Raw genomic sequence first — 22,710 nt, forward strand, 5'->3', positions numbered from 1 at the left:
AAGGCCGACCTGGGACACCGGACTGCTGAGGTCCTGGCCAAGGGCAATGGGAATGGTGTTTTCTCTCTTCAGTCACCTCCATCCCTGTTCTTTGGTTGCTTGCCTGACCAGCTGGTGCCAAGAGCAAAGATGGGCAGACAGCCCATAACTGCCATGCCTGGACAGAGAGCAATCGTGGCCACACATCAGAATCTGACTTTGTTGTCCCTAAAGCTTTATGGGAGAGCTTGCAGGCTAATGAGGATTAAATAACACAAGAAAAGAGCTTTCCTTCACTACAATTTCTCTCTTTTTTTCTCCCAAAGAACTCAAAGGGAATGGGGAAAGAGTGGACGTGTTCTCAAATCAAAGGCTAAGGAGTTCCTGAAACGTCCAATTAGAGAGAAAATCAGAAGTTCTGGCACTCTATCCCACTAAGATTTCAGTGATCCTGTGGATAGATGCTTGATATGAAGGACCAAGAGTGGCAGAGACCATCAGAGAGAATGCCCCTGGGCAGGGGCATGTAGGAGTCAGTGTGGGTTGATTTGATCTGACCGTGGGGTCTTTTTGCTTCTTCAAGTCTTCCTATTCTTTCTTTATCTCAGATGGACAAGAAAAACAAACACAAAACAAAACAACAACAACAAAAACCACCAGGAGTAGGATTCTGATTCTTACTGGCCTCTATCTTTAACGGCCCAGACTCCTTTGCCTAAGGGCATAAAAGTGAATGACCCAAATGGCAAGATTTCATTTCTTTTGATGGCTGCATAGTATTCCATTGTGTATATATACCACATCTTCTTGATCCATTCATCTGTTGATGGACATCTAGGTTCTTTCCATAGTCTGGCTATTGTAGACATTGCTGCTATAAACATTGGCGACGACGTGGATGGAACTAGAGCGTATCATGCTTAGTGAAATAAGTCAATCGGAGAAAGACAACTATCATATGATCTCCCTGATATGAGGACATGGAGAAGCAACATGGGGGGGTAGGGGGATAGGAGAAGAATAAATGAAACAAGATGGGATTGGGAGGGAGACAAACCATAAATGACTCTTAATCTCACAAAACAAACTGGGGGTTGCTGGGGGGAGGTGGGATTGGGAGAGGGGGAGCGGGCTATGGACATTGGGGAGGGGAGGCGAACCATAAGAGACTATGGACTCTGAAAAACAACCTGAGGGTTTTGAAGGGTCAGGGGTGGGAGGTTGGGGGAACAGGTGGTGGGTGATGGGGAGGGCACGTTTTGCATGGAGCACTGGGTGTTGTACAAAAAGAATGAATACTGTTACGCTGAAAAAAAAAATAAATAAATTAAAAAAAAAAAGGAAAAGAAAAAAAAAAAAAAAGTGAATGACCCAGCTCCATTCCCCTCCTCCACCTGCACTGCCCAAAGTCCTAACATAGCTCCTTCCTTCAGCAGAATGTTCTGAGCCACACTTGAAATTACAAGCTGTGTTTCCCTTGGTGACTTTGTCTCAGGTACAGAGCCATGATTAAGGCCACTACCACAACCATGGCAAAGAACCAACATCTGGGGGAGCCTGGGTGGCTCAGTGGGTTAAAGCCTCTGCCTTTGGCTCGGGTCATGATCCCGGGGTCCTGGGATAGGGCCCCGCATGGGGCTCTCTGCTCAGCGGGGAGCCTGTTTCCCTTCCTCTCTCTCTGCCTGACTCTCTGGCTACTTGTGATCTCTGTCTGTCAAATAAATAAATAAAATCTTTAAAAAAAAAAAAACAAAAGAGAACCAACATCTGCCCTGGGCTTACCAGCGTGTGCCAGGCACCGGGTAAGTATTTTACACGTTTTCTCTCATTTCAACTTCACACTTCAAGAAGGTAACTACAATGACCCTATTTGCAGATGAGGAAATCAAGACTTGGGGATGTAACTTACTCATCTACTGGTAAGTGTCAAAGGAAGATTCAAAAATCAGAACCATTAGCCTTGCAAAGCCAATGCTCCTTTTGCCCGTAGATGACATGGGTAGTGATACCACCTAGCCACCCGTGGGTAATATCAGAATGTTGGCCACTGCAATGACAAGCAGGGTCTAGCCAAGTGGGAGCTATCCTGCTGCAGAGGGCCCGCCTCTCCCTACACCTACAACAATGGATAGAAGACCCCCTTCCCCAGGTTTTGGCAAATCCTTTCCTAATCCCATCCTTCACTAGATGAGCAATCCAGAATGTTCCTTGAGAGTCAGAAAACTCCATACAGAAATCCTGCTTAGACTAGCAAATCTCTGCAAAGCTCCTAATGTTGACAAGCCCCATGCTGGGCACTGAGAATGAGAACATAAATAAGACACAGCCACTGTTCTCAAGCATCTTAAAGTCCAGCGCAGAAAACAAACAAATTACCAGATATTTATAATAGAGGTGATAAGTGCCATGACCCAACGAGGCCAGGGAACCCAAGGGACACTTCCCTCAAGTTGGGGTGGGGAAGGAAGAAGAAAGGTCTGGTTTTTCCAGGAAAAAGGAGCAGCTAGTGCAAAAACTGAGACTATAAAGACTGTAATACATCTTTGAACCAGCAAGTAACTTTTGTGCAGCTAGAGTACTGAGTGCAAGTGGTCAAAAGTGAAACTGGAGAAAAAGCAGATCACGAGATCATTAGGGCCATGAGATGGACTTTCATAGTCCCCTAAAGGCCAGGGGACACTACTAAAAGACTAGTCAGCAGAGGCGTGACCTGATGTCCTCTGGTCTGGAGAAAAATCAGTATGACGGCTGCTTGGAGCATGGGTGAAAGCGGGGAGAGTCTGGAAGCAGGGAGACCTCTTGGAATAGTATGGTGATACCTTGCAGCAGGTGAGGAACACCAAGACTGAAGCAGGTGGAGGAGGCCAAAGGTAAAAGGACCCATAAAGGAACTACAAGACGACAGAATTACCAGGCCCTGCAGGCTGTTCAGCTCCCCACAAGCCCTTGCGCCTTGACGATGCAGGGCTGTTCCCAGGGGAATGCCATCCAGAGTCATTCTCAACTCTCACAGCTCCCCCTCCAGTCAGTGGAGAGTCTTCTTCACATCCCCGGGGGGCGGGGGGTGGGGACTGCCCCCTCAAAACTAAGTGTTTTGAAGACAGAAACCACATCTTTTTCAGCTCCTCTTCTCCCAAATAGAATCTGACCTGTCATAGTTAATTAGACGGGGTTTGTGGGATTAAAAAGTCCAACCCATGACCTTGCAGGCCTGTCACGCCTCTCTCTAAGGAAGTGACTAACACCCACCCCCCTTGATAACAGACAGAACCTCTTAGTGGCAAACAGCGGCTGATCAGGGCCAGCCAGGGAGCACCTGCAGACTGCGTAGCTGCCTCCCAGAAGCCATGCTGCGGACCTATCCCCTCCTCCACCTCGCCATTTTCTGTGCCAGTAAGGACAAGCTGCTGGGCCCCTTATTCTTGGGGAAATTTGCTTCAGGAATGATTTGCAGCAGAGGGAGGGGCCCTTGGGGAGTTTGGGGGGACAGCTCTGACACCCATCCCCATGCGATGGAGGGAGTTCCCCACAACCTCTTGACCTGGGCTCTCTGTTTCAGAGGTCTCATTGGATATCGTTTTGGAACCAGACGCCAAAACCCTGACTGTTCCAGTCGGAGAGCCTGCCACTTTGCGCTGCAGTGTAACGGGAGGGGACTTGAAGAACTATCAGGTGAGCTGGTATAAGAAGAATGAAGATAACTCCCTGACTTTAGTATATAGACCAAGCAACAATACTAATGACGGTTTAAGAAGTAATTTTAAAGGAAATACCAATGCTTCAAAGAGTCAACTCGACATTCAAAGAACAGCAGTAGAAGATGCTGGGACGTACTACTGTGCGTGCGATATCCACAGTGCTCCAGTCCTGCTTCTGGTCTCCTCAGAACCTCCGGGTCAAACCAAAGTGGCAGGTCCGATTAGAGACCACCTGTGGTTAAAAGGTGTACCATATCCAAGCTCAGACCACCTGACAGCCTCAACAGCAATATCTGATAAGAGAGATAAGAGCTAAGTTGGGGAAAGGACGTTATCTTTGCGGTTGGTTAAAGTGGGCTTCTTTATCAGTCGAAGAGGGCAGACCGTTCATTAGGGTTTATGCAAAGAGACCAAGGGGCCCTTCCATCTGCCTCTCAGGGATTTCTGAGAAAAGGTTGAAATGAACAACCTTCTACACTGAGAAGGTTTTCTTATTGTGGAGGCAGGCTGCGATGAACAGAATTTCTACTATCATGAGTGCTGTAGTTCATTCCAGAGTCTTTATTGTGAAAGCACTCGTGTGCATAAACTAGATAAAGCAAGGATGGTTTTCCATTACCACCCTAATCAAAATTTCCACAACTATTAGAGATAGCTTTAACTCTTAACTCTGTGAAGAAGGATGAATAGAAGGAAGAAGGATGAATAGAGTCATTTTCTGAAATGCTCCGTAACTATTTTAGGTATAGAATGTTTTAGATCATCCGTTAGCTACAGAGGAGTCCTGGGAGCCCACAGGGATGGCCAGGGTGGGGTAAAACCATTGCCTTCATGTCTGCTGCTAAGAGAAATCTTGGAGATGAATACTTATGGCAATGTGGGATTTCTGAGTTGGTCATGAATCAACTGAATAAAAAAACAATAATAAAAAAAAAAGATCCCAAGTCCCAAGTTAAATTGGGTAAGCCAAAAAGTGTCAAAAGTATCTGAGTCTACAGGGAGCCAAGATGTGGAGGAACCCACTGAGCAGACTGACAGTCAGGAGGGCTTACAGATACAAACATTAAATAATCATCAAGGGAGTGCTTTCACCCTGTTGGCTCTAGTAACCAACTCTTTACTTTTCTGCTCAAGTGTCTGGTCTGGAATCCTCTCTCCACATTAAGTTACAACTCAGGCATTAGGATGCAAAGTAGACATTGATTCGTGAGAACAACAGCTCTCCTGATACCTTCTATTCAATATTCCTTCCAATGCAGTATCATATTCATCACACATTCATTTATAGGGCAATTATTGTACTTATGATATTGGGATAGGTCATGGGAATAGAAATAGTTGTAAGTCATGTTCTAGCCTAAGTTCTGTTCTCTTCAGCATGTCTACATTTATTTTAGAGACTGCGTTAGAATTATAATTAAAGATTATAAACAAATACAAAAATACAAGAAAGCACATACTACCTAACAATGAATGCTACTGATTTCATATGCAGTGCTCTAGGAACTTATAAAAGGACAATCACTGTGAGAAAAATTTCTTAGAACAGCTAAGGCTTGAAAGAGGTAGGACTTGGGTAAATGGGAAGGAAGAGGAGGGTTATTTCAAAGTGGCTCTACTAGTTATTTATTGCTCTGTAACAAATTACCACAAAATTTAGTAGCTCGAACATTTGTTATCTCACAGTTTCTTTAAGTCAAGAATCCAGGTGTAGCTTAGTTGGGTCCTAAACTCAGGGTCTCTCATGAGGTATAATCAAGAGGTCAGCTGGGTTGGCAGTCATCTCAAGCACTGACTGAGAAAGATCCATTTCCAAACTCACTCAAGTGGAGTTGGTGACCCTTACATGAGCGTCTCTGTAGGGCTCCTTATAACATAGCAGCTTGCCTCCCTAGAGCAAGAACTTGGAAAGAAGCCTTCCAAGATGGAAGGCACAGCCTTTTTGCAACCTAATCTTGGAAGTGACATCTCATTGTTTCTGCCATGTTCTATTCAGTAGAAGTGAACTCATAAGTACAGTTCACACTCAAAGGGAGAGGGTGATTACACGAGAGCATGAATACCAGGGAGGAGAGATCACTGGGGACTGTCTTAGAACCTGCCTACCACAGGAGATTAACATAGTAGAGCAGGGAAAGGGAGGGCTCAAAAAATCTGCTTGAGATCAACTTGTTTGGAGACCCCTGACCTATAAGGCTAAAGAGATTGGATTGGATCTTATAAGCCAGTATTTCTTGAACTTCATGGTGCATGGGAAGCACTGGAGAGATTGTTTCTAATTACACTTTTAAGCCCCAGTTCGAAAATTCTTATTCACGTTAGCTGGGGGCAGGCCTGAGAACATGTATTTATGACAAGTGCCCAGGTGATTCTGATGCAAATGTGTTCAAGGACATGCTTTGAGAAATTCTGCTTTAAGCAGCAAAACTCTCAGTTTGATACAAGGAAGATGTGCCCAGGTTCTCCTGCTCTCACTACAGAGAAATGGATATTAGATGTGGTCTGGGCATCATTTGAACAATAGCTTTCAATTCCAATTGCATATTTTAAATGCCTGGGGAAATGCTTTAAAAATACTGTCTGGAACACATCCCCAGAGATTCTGATTGAATTGGTGCAGGCATGGACCTCTGATTTCCCAGGTAATTCAACCTCCCTCCCCAGCCCTCTCCACCTCCCCTCTCCAGTCTAAGGTCTTGCTATTTCAAGTGCGGTCTCCAGATAGACAGCATCAGCATCACTTGGAATTGCGTCACAATGCAGAATCTCATGCACCGCCCTGGATCTAGTGAATCAGAATCTGCATTTTAACAAGATTCCCTAGGTGAGTTATATGCATATTAAAGTTTGAGATGCACAAGTCTAGCAAAGCCATCACTATTGAAAAATTTCACAGAGGTGGAGAAATATAAATCTGTTTTTCCCAAATCCCACCCAGAAAATTCCATATTTGTAAGAAGCCCCTAAAGAGATGCTGATGTACAGCCAGGTGTGGGACTCACGACAAGCGATCAGTCATCCCCAAATCAGGTTACAGATTATTCATGTTACCAATATAATAAATATTCTCATTGAGTCATTGAGGTGTTATCGTGTCCTTGTATGCTCCTTGGAAGAAGGCATTACATAAATTCCAGGTATGATCATTTCTCATTCATCCACAAGCAGATTAGGAAATGAATTAGTATTTATAAAGCCAATGTACTTTTTACCACACCACGTGACCATCATAGATTATCCACTGTAACCCAGAACCTTGTGCCATAGACCTTCAACTCAAGATCAAACCAGAAAAAAGGACATGAATCATTAAGGTCTAATTAAGTCTGATTGGGAAGAAAAGGGACAAGAGTGAGAGCATGTGTCTCTAATTGTCCATTCCTCCTTCAGGACAGATGAGAACATGAAGTTCTGATTCATGTTGGGGTGGGGCATCTCAGAACCTGAGACAGGCATGGGGTGAGCATGAAAAACAGCCTAGAGCGAAGGAAGAGGGACATCTTGGGAGAAAACAAGCAGACTTCCCAACAAAAATCTGAAAGAGTCTGAGCACAAAACAGTGAAAAAGGAAACCAGACATAAATTAAGATTAGAGACCTGGAGAAACACCCTAAGAGTACTAGCATGTAATTGAGAAAATCTTTTATATATTACCTGGGGCTCCAGACTGAGGTAGGGATAGGGCCACCAAAGGCCCTAGCATAATGTAAACATGGACCAAGTGTTTCTGCAGAAATTCCAATGCCAAATGAATGACAGGAAGGTCAGGTGATATTTTTATATTGTCCATGTTCTTCCCCACTGCACTGGTAAAGCCAACTGATTGCTGGTTGACATCGTATTATTGTTGTCCCCATTATCCTGCTTTCTGATATTCTTATTCATCATAAAAAGTGCTCCCTTGAAAGAGTTCGGAGAAGTGAAGAGAAATCCCAGAGAGTGTCTGTCTAGGCTGTAAAAGTTCTTTAAGTTCAACTGTCAGGGGGGTGGTAATAGGCATGGTACTTCCACCAGGCTTCTTAGCAAAGTAGTCCTTAGGCATGCCCTGTGACTAGCAGTGAAAGATATGGTTGCTCAAAGGCAGCAAGAAGGTGATAGCTTGTATCTAGAAACAATGCCATCAACTAGCTACATGTATGAACAAGTCACCCAGCACCAGGGAACCATGGTATGGAGTGACTGGCAAGAGAAAAGAAGGGAATCGGGGTATACCTCTTCCTCTGCGTTAGAGGAGGCCACAGCCAACAGGGGAAGGGAATGTGATTCCTACCATACATTGTATTTTTCTGAAGTGGTCACAACCTTGAAGAAGTTACTCTTTACAGCACCCTGAAAGTGCCCAGGGAACATACAGATAGGGTCCAAGTAAGGAAATGGGCTCAAGGAAATCCAAGTTGTGACCTTTATTCTGAACAATTAAGGCTTTAAACAGAAAATTAGAGCCACTGAATGTGAAAGCCAGAAGGGATCTTAAAGGCCAAGTAGGAATCCCCCCATTCAATTTTTATGTCCATTAAATAATAATTGAATAAATGATCCAAACTCAATTAAAATATTTTCAATGACAGTTCTTATTTTAAAAAATCATCTCATATGAAATTGAGGTCTGCTTTCCTATAACTTTTTTTTAAATATAATTAACATAAAACATTATGTTAGTCTCTGGTATAGAACATACTGATTTCACAATTCTATACATTACTCAGTACTCACCATAGTAAGTGTGGTCACCATCAGAGAAAAGGGGGTGACTGGGGAAATGGGAGAAATAAAGGACATAAAGAGGTCCAAACTTCCAATTATAAAATAAATAAATCACAGAGATGTTTTCTTATAACTTTCTATGTTGGTATTTGTTGTGCCTTCTGAAACAACACCAACTAAGTCCCTACCTTTATATTTTCAAATATTTAAAGACAGGTATCATATCTCACCTCCCAAGCACTCATTTCTCTATACCCAATAGTTTTAACGATTCCTCATGGCTGTCTCATAAGCTTTAGGTCCTCAAGAGGAGATTCCAAGCGCAGTATATTTTTATGTTCCACACAGTTCTCAATACTGGCTCTCATGTGGTAGGGAATCAATGAATATGAGTGAATGCATGAATACCTATGTGTTCAATGACTGTTCAGTGTGTCCACTGAGATGTCTCAAAGTCACTTCAACTCAATTCCAAGACTTAACATCAAAATCTTCCTTCCAAATATGGTCCTTTCCTGAGGTTGCCCATCTCAGTGAATAACACTGCCATCTCTAAACGAGGCTCCCCTCTCCATCTTCCGCTGCCAACACCCTTGGTCCAAACTTCCATTTTATCCTTTGAAATATTTCATTAGTCTTTTGAATGAGTTAGCTGGTCTCTGGGACCTTCAAGTATGTCCTCCCCACAGCAACCAGAGTGATTTTTTTCAATATACAAATATTATGTTATACCCCTGCTTCAAAACCCTTCAGTGACTTCCCATTGCTTACAGACAAAAGGCCATACAAAATCCCCAAAGTGGCCTCCACAACCCTGCACAGTCTGACCCCTTTTCTCACCTGTACCACCAATATTTCTTACCCCCCTCCTTCATTTCCCATGCCCCCATCAAACACACTTTCTTCCAGTTGCTGAAATGCACAGGTGCCCTCCCACTTTTGCACATTATATTACTCCCTCCTTGTGGAACACTTCTCCTATCTCTTCATCACCTGTTTACTTTTTTCGCCTTTGAATCAAAGTTTAGTTTACACATAAGTTCCTCAGAGATGTCTTGAGATCTCCCAGCAAGTTCAGATGTTTGCCTGTGGGGGTGGAGGGGAGGTGGGGCAGAGAATAAAAAAAAAGAAAGAAAGAAAAAGAAAATATGCTTTCATATATCAGTTTGTAATAATTTCATTAATTTGATTAATGTCTATTTTTCTAGTTTGTAAGCTCTGAGAGATCAGGGACTATATCTGCCTTTGCTAATCATTGAACCTGACAAATTACATAAATGCATTTGTATGAATAAATGAATGACTCCGGGATCTTAAGATTTCCCAAAATTTTGTGCTCCTCACTGACTCTGGACTGCAATAAGGTCCCAAGACTTACCATATTCTCACTTTTCAGTGGTCTTGGAGACCCCAGAGTCACTCTGAGTTAGAGGCCAAGCATTCTCAGAGACCAAGGATTTTCACCCATTCTCTAGTGTTCTGACATCCTAAGGAGCCCATCTTGGGAAACACAGGACAACTGAGAGGTCAAAGGGTCCTGCATATTGTTGAGCCAGTTACCATATGGGGATTTAGAACAGGTAAGCAAAAGCCACCCAGAGAGACTGGCCAGCTATGAGGAAATCAGAGGAGCCGCTATGATTGTTATTTTCTCTGTGACTGGGCTTATGATGAGCCCTTTTGGTGTTTTGGATTTTGTGTGGATGTTTTCAGTAGCTATATTATTAAAATATGCAAGTCTGTAATTATGGGGATGCATAGCCTCATCCCTCAAATATGTACTGAGCATGTATAATATTCCTGGTGCTGTGCCATATGCTGAGTTACACAAACCACCGAAGCTTAATTCCTGTCCTCAAGGTGCTCTTTCCAGTGGGAGAAACAGACACGCAGAGACTTATTAATGGAAGAAGGAGAAAACACCTGTGAGAATGTAGAAGACAGTGATGGCTGGAAGCTGGGGAAGGCTTCTCAGAGGAGGTGACAGGAGCTCATCACAGAGAAAACACTTGCTTCCCTGAGGTAATGCACGCTTGGAGAATTTTTAAGATGAGCCAGTAAGGAAGATGAGCATTCTCAACAGTTATAGACACACACACACACACACACACACACACACACACACAACTCTTCATCAACGATGTTCTCAATTTAAGTAAGTAAATAAACAAACTGATGGAAAAATACTGAACTTGGGCTAGGCACAATCAGCCTCTTTGTGAGGAAGCTAATGTCACAGGGGCTCCTTAACCACAGATGTAGCAAATTCCTTGCTAGGAAAGCCTAGAGATTTCCAAAATGCTGCCACTGTACACATCACAAAACAGACAGCTCAAGGGTGGTGGTATGGGTTGAAAAGATAAGAAGTAAGCAAAGAGGAAGGGAGAGGGAAAGAGGACCATTGTTTCCTTGGATAATGATCACTCCCTTTAACTTTTTGTTCTTATTAAAGAGCCCTCCCAAACCTGGGATTTCCCAGAATTTGCTTTTGGGCAACTGGCTGCCTCCTCATCCCACTGATGACAACTGTTAGGAAATCTGGAGAGGCTATTAAGAAAGTAATGTGCTCTTCAGGGAGCAAATAATGTCAGCAGGACTGGCCATGAAGGTCCACTTCCGTGTGCTCTTTAATTTCATTCAGTTTGAAATATTGAGATTTCTTCTCAGATATACATCTATAAATCTTGATCTTGGTTGATTGAGTTGTTTCAATTCATAGAGTTGTTTTTAGTCAGAACAAGAGTATAACTTTTCTTCTGTAAAATAAAAAAAATTTAGCTATCAACAGACCTCCTTTCTGCTTCTCCTCCGGAGTTGTCTCTCTTCTAGAAACTCTGGAAAAAAAGGGCTGTCACATTTATAACAGCCTTGCATATTTCCCTCTTTGTTTTAGTCAACTCTGTTGTGGTAACAAACAGCAGCAATATTTCAGTAGCTTAAACTGTGAACATTTACTGTTTGCTCCTGCTTTTACTACAAGTCAGTGGCTATGAGGTGTCTGCTAAGCTCTGCTCCCTGTGTCTTCCCATTCTAGAATCCAGGCTGAAAGATAATCCACTGTATGGGACACACTATTCTCATGGCAAAGGAAAAAGAACAAGAGAGCTGCTGGCAGAAACCCCAGATGCTCCTTAAAGCTTCTGTTCAATCTCCTCGTCATCATGTCCACTCACATTCATCACCCAAAGCCCTTCCATGGCCAAGACCAATATCAGCTAGGCAGGGATTCACACCCTTCCCACAGACATCACTGCAAGACCAACAACAGGCAGGAAATGGTAATCTCACATGGAAGAGGGAATCAATTGCTTACAACAGTAATCGACCTACCATTCCTTTTGACTCCACCCACATAATTTGTATCCAGTATAGGGAATCTCTCCCCCTGTCAACTAAAAAGAAATGTGGTATGGTTTTTTTTCCTCTTAGAATTGTTACAAAGCCCTAGGGCAACATTTACCAAAATGGTTCTTCAGAATATTACTGTCCCTTGAGACATTAACGGTTTTGAAGCAATTAAAAAGGATTTCCTGTTCAAATAAGTTGGGGAAATGCTCTATATTAGTTGCCCTCTCTTACTATTCACAATTCCTTATTATCAGATTAAATGTTCTGACAATGCCTGCTGTAAAAATACCTACTTAACCCAAAACTAGGATCACAGATTTCTGTCCAAAATAGCATAATCATTAATAGTTCATGAGATTCTAGTCACTAATACTGCCCTAAACGATTATGGGCGAACCACTCAGATGGATTCTTGTTTTTTCATTTGTGTGGCCAGATTGAAGAAAACCTAATGACGTTGAGAGGGGATATGCACAAGGCCAGCACGTCTGTGCGGGACCCCAGAATGAGGCTCTCATTTCCTGCTAAGGTCAAACTCTATGTTAGAAATCCAAAAATGCTCATTCGGATACTACCTTTTGCCTACTGAGCTAAGTATAATTACTGCAGGCTGGCTTTGATGTCTTCCATCCTTAATGCAAGAACACATCTTGAGTCCATGCCAAGTACCCTGCCAGACACTCAGTACATAGTGTGAACAAAATAAACACAGGCTGGGCGTCTGGGTGGCTCAGTGGGTTAAAGCCTCTGCCTTCAGCTCAGGTTATGATCCCAGGATCCTGGGATCAATCCCCGCATCCTGTTCTCTGCTCAGCAGGGAGCCTGTTTCCTCCTCTCTCTCTGCCTGCCTCTCTGCCTACTTGTGCTGTCAATAAATAAAATCTTAAAATAAAATAAAATAAACACAGACCCTGCCCTCATGGATTGACCAGTTTAAGAGGAGACAAACCTAAAACACACACAGGCATACACAACCAATGATCAGAGACCCTCTCCGCAGTACACGACACAGGTGTCTACCCTTTCCTCTTGCAATGCCTCCTGTGCATAGCTTCTGAATTGCCACATTTCGCTGATTTTCTTCTGCATCACTGGCCTCTCCCTCCTGCTCTCCTTGGCTGGCTCCTCCTCTCCCAGTCAGCTTCTAAACACAGAGCACCCAGAGCCCTTGCTTGGGTCCCTCTCGCTTTCTGTCCCCCCGCCCATGATGATCTCATTCACCCTCACCACGTTAAACTCCACATATGTGCTCCTGACTCCCAGATTCATATCTCCGTTGTGGAACTCCCCTCTGAGGATATAACCTCCCCCAGTCGGACCACCTTAGCACTTACCTCTCTTGACTCATTTCACATGCTCTCTCTTCTTCCAGGATTGTTTGGATACTTCCTTTATGCTCCTCCTAGTTTATAAACTCCTCAAGGGCAGGGATCCTGGGTCTGTTTCATGTTCGGTTTCCAGAGCGTGTCACATAGTAAGTGTTTAATATCTGATTATTGAATTTAATGTTTGAACTGAATTTCTGCTTTAGGGATCACTGAGACACAGATGTAATGAAAGGGAATATTTTATTTCAAGAAATAATGCCTCACCCTTCAGTATTTCCAAATGAACAACCTCAGATGAGAGAATACAGCTCCATACATTGGCATGAGAGGAATACTTAAATTCAAAAATGCTAAATCAAGCCAGTATCATCCCTTGTGGTCGCAGAAACGGCCGCAAACATTTTATAAATTGCTTGCAATCCCGCACCCCATCTGGCAATGTTGGCATCTTCCAGCCACGGATGACTAACTCTTCGCAATAGTCCCCGCTTGAATGCACTCCTTACTTTAAAATGAAAAGGTAAAAGAAAACAGCAAGAGCTTGCCCCAAACTCTCCCGCCCAACCAGAGCAGATTCAACCGCATAATGCTGACTCCTCAATTTAGACATCAGGCCCAAAGAGGAGGTCACAGACAAAGACACTCCTTCTCCTCCCCACCCTGAACCCAGCCACCTGGGTGGCTCAGTCAGTTAAGCATCTGGCTCAATTTTGGCTCAGGTCATGACCGCAGGGTTGTGAGATCGAGTCCCATGTCTGGCTCTGTGCTGAGTGTGGAGATTGCTTAAGATTCTCTCTCTTCCTCTCCCTCTGTCCCCACCTCTTAAAAAAAAAAAAAAAAGACAGAGAGAGAGAAGACGACCCCCTGCATTGCAGAAAGCTGTCTCCCCAGCAGCTCTAACAATAGCATGTGGGACCTGCCCCTCTGAAGCTTCATCTGAGTTTTGATCCTGATTTTTCCAAGCCTCTCCAAGGCCCCTTCCACCATTCCAAAGCAGCTCGGTTTTATACACATTAGAAGAACTGAGGACGGATGGAAACTGAGCATTGTCTAGAGAAAAGCCAAGAACCTTTTTGTACTCGATGATTGGCACAAGTGAGAGGGGGTCCCCAATGGCCACACAGGGCAGCACTGATTACAGGACGCAGTCCTGGTGGCACAGCTCCTTTGTGGATGTACAGAGAGGCTGCTGGTTCTTGTCTTGGCTGTCCTAAAGAAAAGTTTGCCTGTGACCTTCACACACTTGCAAATTAGAATTCAGTTTCTCAAAATAAGAAAATTGTCTGGATTACATTTTTTCTGCAAAAATATTTTTCAATGACCACAGCTTGCTTTTTTTTCCCATAGCATTTTACTTGTTTTTTTAAAGAGTTTATTTATTTATTTGACAGACAGAGATCACAAATAGACAGAGAGGCAGGCAGAGAGAGGGGGGGAAGCAGGCTCCCTGCTGAGCAGACAGCCCCATGCGGGGCTCAATCCCAAGACCCTGAGACCATGACCTGAGCCAAAGGCAGAGGCTTAACCTACTGAGCCACCCAGGCACCCCTTGCCATAGCATTTTAGACGGTCTTCTTTTTTTCTGGGAGTATCCCTTCCCCATCACACTTATCTGGGTAAATACATACTTATTAACAAGAGGTCCTTCCCTGGACCCCGGCTGGGTCCCCGGCTGGGTCCCCGGCTGCACTAGAAGTCAAGACAAACAAAGCAGATTGGGAGTAGAGGCAGCCGCTCCCTCCCTGGCATGCTGCAGCTGTGACCCTCTGCTCAGTGTCTGGGTTACCAATCCAGAACTTGAGCTGGTACTTTTAAAAATAAAGTATTCTGGGGGCACCTGGGTGGCTCAGCGGGTTAAAGCCTCTGCCTTCAGCTCAGGTCATGATCCCAGGGTCCTGGGATCGAGCCCCTCATCGGGCTCTCTGCTTAACGGGGAGCCTGCTTCCTCCTCTCTCTCTCTCTCTGCCTGCCTCTCTGCCTACTTGTAATCTCTATCTGTCAAATAAATAAATCTTTAAAAAATAAATAAATAAATAAAGTATTCTGGCAGTGAGAGATCATTATCAGCTGAGTCTTGCAAAATTCCTCTTTCCTGGTGTGCTTCAAGTCTGTCTTCTTGGCATGTGCCATTCCCCATGCATCTTCAGTTATCCTACGTCCCCGATTTCTCACCACAGCCTGGACACTGCTGTCGGTTTAGACTGATACCATGCGCTCTTTAGCTACCGTGATGTCCCTCGTAATGCTAGAGCCGTTTGATAGATGCAGGTCATTCGTCCCGCGGAGCAGCCCCGCTGTGCCCTCCTTTGGTAACTTCGCAAGTTCACACCGTCGCTGTTCCATCATGCCCATGGGCAAACTCTCAGACTGCTTGCCAGTTAAAGCCTTGCCAGCCGGAGAGCTTGTTTTGCTTTCACTCATATTGAGCGTTCATCACGCAGCCCCATGTCCACGGCACTTTCCCATGTCACCTCCATGCTTGTGTGTACTAGCACCTGCATTCCAAACCAGTCCGCCCCCAACAGAGCCGCAGCGATCATAAACAACCACCCAGAACTGTAATGAGCCAGGTGAGTGTGATCAACACTATTGCACTTACCTCCGCCTTTGCCCCTCTATCCATCTCCACTTAACACCAAAGACTCACCACAAGCCACCAATAACCAACCAGAAAGTAAGGGGGGCTTGGGATGTGGCAATGAGGCAGGGGCAGGTGCAGAGTGGGCTGGGATCCTGGGACATGATGAGGGCACAGTGTTATGGGGACCCAAGCTGCTATACCAACATCCACCCACTCAAATACTAATTTTTCCACTTCATTGGTTTGTTAAGTCTCTTGTTCTAGCCCCCAAAGCCACTTTGCGGCCACTTCTTTGTATCTACACAGCTGCCTTCCCCAGAGCACCGGAGAATGGAACCACATTTCTCGTCCAATGTCTCCTCAGTGAGCTCCGTCTCTTTAGAGCAGAGGCCACGTTCTAGCTATTCTTTCAGGCTCATTTCTTTTTCTCCTCCCAACCTGTGGCAAAACTAAGCAAAGTAGTAATTGTGTTAGGTCAGAGCCCAAGAACTTGGAGGTGACTTTGGAATGGTGTCTGGGCCAGATGTCCAACTACAAGAACCATGGAGGATGCCAGTTGTTACTGGGGGCTGTGGAAGCCAGTGGCACAGGGGACCAAACTATTGGGCACCTGGGCCCACCACATGCCTCTCCCAAGAAAAAGAAAGTGAGGCCTCCCCCATCTTGTCATTTGCCTTCCTCTGGCAACAAAACTCAACCCAGAGGATGGAGTCATCTCACTCTCTCCCACTGGACATAGAAGAGGAAATCTCACTCCCCTCCTCTCCCTTTCATTGAAGGGTAAGGGGCTTTATTTGCTTCCCTGTGGAAGATGAAGCAGAGAATTTCTCTAGGGTTCTGGGAGAGCCCAGTTATATTCTAGGGGACAACTGGCAGGTTGGCAGATACACGATCTGTATGATAAGATCTTAATTCCATAACTGTATTGCTCCAGAACCACAGAGTTTGAGCCCCCTGTAAACACTAAAATAACTACATTCTACTTTTTCATAAGCTACTATCACCAAAGGAATAAAAAAAGCATTTATCTTCTCCCTATCCTTGCCCTGTCCCCCAGCCCTACTCCCAACCAAGAACCTTGAGCAAAACATTTTTCTCCATTTCAGAGGAGAAAAGCAGGGAGTGTTTTTTCTAATGCTCAGAGAAATACTAAAAAGAAGAAGGGGCTTCAATTTAGCCCCTTTTCAACTAAAAGCCTATCTAATCCCGATCTAAGTTTTTTCCTCTCTTTTGGGCTATTGTTGAATGGAAGGACAAAATTATCATTGTTTCATTTTGGTTTTTTGTTTTTGTTTTTTTAATAAAGAGACTTCTACCAACAAAGGCATAAGATTAGTCTCTTATCAGCATGAAAATCTCTGTTCTGGCCTCTCCATGTCCTACCTGACGACCACCAGACCCCCTCCTCACCTCCACCCAGTTCTTCCAACAAGCAGGGGATTTCAAAGAGGATTTCCAGAGACAGCAATAACTTTACATTCTGCCCACGGCTCTCTCTGTGTGGCAGCAAATCTTTGCTGTGAAATCAGCAATTCCAGGAAAGCAGAAGGTAATTCACCTCTTCCAAACACAGGTGGCCACTTCAGGACAGTGGACATATTTTCACTTTTAAAAAAGGCAGGGCTCCTTGGATGACTATGGTCTGCTGTGAGCCTAGGAATTTCAGGGCAAAAACAAGGAAGGGAGGGTGGGAGGGAAGGAAAAGAGAACACAAAGTTGGAATACAGCAAGAACCCATTACATTCTGGGTCTGGTGTGCTCCGGGCTGCATTCCATCTCTCTCTCTCTCTCTCTCTCTCTCTCTCTCTCACACACACACACACACACACACACACACAGTGGTTTGTTGTCCAGTGTAAAGAATCACAGTGAGTGGGGTCCCCTGGCTGAATTCTGCCTCACAGAAGGAAGCTGGGTGGAGCAGAATTTGGATCTCGAAAGTCAAGGTGGGATTAAGAGGAGGAGCAAGAATCACAGACTAAACCCATTTCAGTCAGCATATGACCTGGAAGTACAAGGAACGCAGTCCCTAGCAAAGATTTACTAAGCACCCAGTTAAGTGCCCAGCACTGCTGTAGGGCCATCAGGGAAGCAGGGAGATGGCTGTTGCTAAGGTAGGCAGGTCCTCATGGCCTCTGATTCCTAGGAGGCCGGTGGCAAGCGATCACCAAGGAAGAGAGCTGTTGAGGGTCTGTGCTGATCCTGGAGAAAGGGCAAAAAGACTGGCAGACCCCCTTGATCACAGGCCTTGCCTTGTCTCCTGAAGACCACATTTTAATAAGCCTTGACTGCACTACAAGGTTTATTCTTTGACTAAATGATTCCCTTACACAATGATTTTCAACCCTGTCTGCACGTCAGAATTGCCTAGGGAGATTTTCAAAATCCTGATGCCCAGACCCCACCCCAAATCAATTAAATCAGACTCTCTGGGGGTAGCACCTTGGCTTCAGTATTCTTTAAACCGCCCCTGGTGATCCCAATGTGTGGCCAAGATTGAGAACCACTGCATAGAAGTAATTGTCCTAATTACTTCTCCAGCTTGTCCCTGCCTCTACATTCCTCTCACCCAAGCTGTTATATTCTCCTTTATTTTCAGTTTGTTCTACTTTGTCCTTTCAGTAGATAATTCTATAATACTCCATTAAACTTTTTTTCATTCTTTAACTCTGCTTTCTCCCATTTAATTTTCATTGCCTGCTCCACTTACTCCATCTTCCCATTATGTGTGTTTTGTGTTTTCTTTAGTCCAGCATCAACATTTACAGGACGCTTGATATGGGCAGAGTACAGCGGTAGGCACTTAAGAGCTACTAAAAATTAAATCCAATGCATTTTCTAGTAAATTCTGTGCTACAGTTGTGGGCTCCCGTCCCATGGAAGACAGGCACAGTAGCAAAGTCTATCTCCCGTCCTAGGAAGCAGCTCCATTGGTATATCAACAGGAGATCCAAAATTAATATATTGCCACAAAAAATAAAAGGGACATCCACAAATAGGGGAGAAAGAAGGATTCAACGCTGTCCAAAGCTAAGTAACATCTCCCCTGCCAGAAGCTTGGCCTCACTCTAGCAGGGAGATGCCACCATTTTCAGTAGAAAGAAAAAGTCCCAAGTGGCCTGAACCCCTGGTAGGGCTGTTCTCTGGGGACAGAACGTGTGCTGATTCAGGTTCATTTCTTCATTGTCCTGAGGCAAGCCTGAGAGCACACAGAAGTGACACTGAACCACTTGGGGCTGAGATGTTGAAGAAAGGGCCAGGAGATTGTTTTGGAAGCTAAGGACTTCACTCCTCAAGAGAAGCCACAGTGGATCTGCCTGCTGCTGGGCTGCAAGAGCAGCCATGGAGCCTTGGGATAGTAGACCTGAGCAAGGTGAGTCCCAGAGCCTGAAACATTGTCACCCCCAGAGAGCCCAGCCCAACTCTGAGCACACCAGAGAAGCCGATGGATGTCTGCCCGATAATTGGGTGAATAAATAAATGGCTCCCTGAGGAAATTACTCCTGGGAGAGTTTGTGGAAGGACTGAATTGGAAGGCTGCTCTTTAATCCCATCCTTGTACCTTAGTCTCTTGATACTCCGATGTGGTTCCTCAATTTCGCCTATCTTCCTTTTCCCTTAATTTTGTTTTTCAGAAATCAAGCCAGCTGCCTTGTTGAAGTAACAAGAGATGTTTTTTCCTTTTAGAGGAAGCAAAATTTTGCAGTGTAAAATCATAGGAGGCAAAAATTAATAATTACACTATCTACTGATTTAAGAGGAACCAAGATGGCATCCTGAACTTTGTAATACCAACAAGGAGAATTCTTTGGCCCTGATCTCCAAAGAGATTTTACTAATAGATGCCAGTTCTCCCTGGAGATTCTTGAAGTCCAGTAAGAGAGGAGGGGATGGATTATTTTGCTGCCCTCCCCACGGTACTGCCCTTCTGACTCCAGATGAGTCACCAACCAAAGCTTGCCTGTCTGGCCTTCCACACTGACTAGCTGACCCCCAGTGCAGGTCTAACTGTAGATGAATCACAAGGTGTATTTACATCCATTATTTCATGGCCAGATGAGGCAGTATTATCCCCATTTTCTTTTTCACCCAGAAAACCAAGGCCTAGAGAGGTTTCAGTGACGTGCAAGTAAGTTGTGGTGTCAGAGGCAAACCCAGAACTTCCAAGCCTAAATCCAGTGGTCTCTCCATGACAGTACGGCTGTCTCTTGAGAGCTAGAGGGGGCAGTGATAAAAGAGGATCCCCAAGTTCTGGACCCTGTTCAACCCAGTCTTAGAGACCATATTCTGCCCGACTCTTGCCTGAGCAAGGTAGGGTTACCCAACTACCTGTTTTCCACTGTCTGTGCCAAGTCAGAGAAATGGATTATAAACTCAAGGATCGCTTGAGGAACAGGAAAAGCAGTTCTCTGCTTGAGGTTTTGGGAATGTGAAGGCTGACACTTGGATTCAAAGTCTTGCAAAGGTCCCTGTTGATGAAGGAACAGAAGGCTGGCTGAGGACCAAGCAAAAGCTGACACCCTGCAACCTTCCCCCACCCCCACTCCTGGGTAGGACATACATGGCATTCTTTAGGAATCTCCCAACTATCTTAACGTTACTACCTTGCTAAAAAGGGGGAAACGACCTTGACAATGGCAAGGCCTCTGGTATCTGTATCTTGTAGGTCCTCTTCAGCATATGATAGTTCTATTGAAACCTCCCTTTTTCCTTACCTCTCCCAATCCCACTGCACAGAACCTGCCACCCCTCACAACCCCGGGGCAGCAGCTCTTTCTGTCCGTGGGTCCCATCCCCGTGCTTTAATAAACCACCATTTTGCACTAAAGATTCTCAAGAATTCTTTCTTGGTTGTCGGCTCTGCCCTCTCCCCACGCCACCCCCCACTGAACCTCATTTATATTCTAAAACTTCATCACTATCACCCTCAAACCTTTCATTCTTCCTTCTTTCTCCATGAGAGCAATAGACACATCTTCCTCCGTTGCCATGTGATCCAGCAATTGATTTTCCTGGGACTCCCAAGCAGCACACCAGCCCTGAACATGAAATATTAATGACCTCAGCCTTACAGCCATCTCTAGTCATCTTACACTACTAGGGAAGCAAGTGCCAATTTATATGTTGGGTCGTCAGTGCCTTTGTCAACCCTCCCCTGTCTGGTAAGGCTGAAGAGAGCAGAAGTTCCTGTGATGATGTGGCCTTTTTTGGAGCCACAACCCAAAGATCTGGGGTCCTTCTTATGGCTGCCATGTTGGGAATGCACTCCTCAGTGGTCTTCCTTTGCTCTCCTTGTATGGTATAGGCAGCAATTCACTTTCAGTTCAGACATCCTGTGGGCAGAAGAAATCATTTCACTTCAAAAATAGAATTTTTGAGAATCAGTATTGGCTCAACAGGTGCTTTGGAGAGAATACACAGGAGATAAAGACAGACCAATTAACAAGTGCAAGGCAGCATTCATACATCATAAAGCATAATATACAACGATAACTTCAGAACTTCTACAAATGAGAGGCTGAGGGGTAGCTGTCTGGTTGGAAGATGCCTCAGGACCTTGCCTTGAGGCTGTATTTTAATAACACCTAAGACAGAGAAAAATGTTTAAGAACGAAAGACTGGTAGAGATTATGGGGGCGGGGGGGCAGATAGGTAAGGCCCCCAAAGCACTCTTCTTCCCTCTCCTACAAACTGTTAAAGTCTCAGGTCTCTTAATTTTTATTTTTACTTCTCTCTCTCTTTTTTTTTTCCCACCGTGGTAAGTAGTGAAGGAAGAGACAACCCCCAGGGCCCACCAAGCTATGGCCGAATTGATGGTCTTGACACAGAAAGAATGACTGAGCACAGGGTACACGGGCTGCACAGAGCCTGAGAAAAGCAGAGTCCACAGTCCGGGCCCTGGCACATTTTCCCCTTCCGCCTGGGCACCCCACAATATGCTCTATTTGTGCTCAAGTTCCAGCTTATTCCTGCCCTGCACCCAAGCCTGGCTGTCCGCAGCAGGTGCCAGCTCTCCCCACCTGGGTGGGGCACCTTCTAGCCACCCTCTGTGTCAAGCTTCCGCCAGAGCATCACCTCTTCCCTGACCCTACTGTTTTCTACCTCTGGCTTTGATTTATTATTCATACAAACTCTGTCCTAGCCAAGCCCAGAGGAAGGTTGCTTTTGTCCATTAACAATAAGCTCTTAAAATTACTCCTAAGCTGTGGCAGATATAAATCACAGTCATAAACATAAGCACATTCTGGGGATTTTTCAGAACGACTTCTTGCATGATTTGGGTTAGTTCTACAATAATTACCTAGCAAGACAGGCTTATTTGAGTCCTGCTAACTGTTTTTTTGATATTAATGCAGCTTTAAGCTCACAGCACTACCTCTTGCCTCGGGGATTGCTTTTTCTCTTTCTTTCTTTTTTTTTTTTAGTGTCCTAATTTCTTATTTTGAAAGTTTTTTCCCTACAAATGCATCTATCCCTGGTGTATCAGGCAGAGTCCTAGCAGGAGACAGAGGGCGCTCTCGAAGGCACCATTAGGAAAAAAAAAAAAAATCTAACAAAAGGGACATTTAGAAGATGCTAACAGGTGTTATGGATTGCATTGTATCCCTCAAAAAAAGATACATTGGGGTGCCTGGGTAGCTCAGTCAGTTAAGCAACTGCCATCGGCTCAAGTCATGATCTCAGGGTCCTGGGATGGAGTCCCGCTCAGGGAAGCCTGCTTCTTTCTCTCCCTCTGCCTGCTATTCCCTCTACTTGTGCTCTTTCTGTCAAAAAAATAAATAAAATATTTTTTAAAAAGATGTGTTGAATTCCCAACCCCCAATACCCAGAAAATGATCTTATTTGGAAATAGAATCATTGCAGCGGAGATAATTAATTAAGATTAACGGAGTAAGTTAAGGTCATACCAGAGTAAGATGAGCCTCCTAATCCAAAATGACTGATGTCTTTGTTAAAAGACAGCCATGAAAATACAGAGACACAGAGAGAACACCATGCAACCACAAAGGCAGAGCCTGGAGTTGTGCAGTTGTGAGCCAAGCCAAGGAACACCAGAGATGCCAGCAAACCT

The 22,710-nt window shown here is 44.6% G+C and overlaps 1 long non-coding RNA gene and 1 gene segment (V, D, J or C); one reads left to right on the forward strand and one right to left on the reverse strand.

The window, feature by feature from the left end:
* Positions 1-22,710, forward strand: part of LOC123944268 — a 426,074-nt gene that overhangs the window by 269,051 nt on the left and 134,313 nt on the right. Inside the window, 1 exon segment of the C gene segment in view lies at positions 2,374-2,380. Coding sequence covers positions 2,374-2,380 — 7 coding nt within the window.
* On the reverse strand, positions 15,105-20,958 carry LOC123944271. Its single transcript, XR_006818770.1, has 4 exons — positions 20,572-20,958; positions 19,968-20,107; positions 19,201-19,318; positions 15,105-17,291 (listed from the first exon to the last, which is right to left on the reverse strand). It is a non-coding gene; the product is annotated as an uncharacterized LOC123944271 (long non-coding RNA).

The sequence above is a fragment of the Meles meles genome, chromosome 6 (genome assembly GCF_922984935.1).
Source record: "Meles meles chromosome 6, mMelMel3.1 paternal haplotype, whole genome shotgun sequence".
NCBI lineage: Eukaryota > Metazoa > Chordata > Mammalia > Carnivora > Mustelidae > Meles > Meles meles.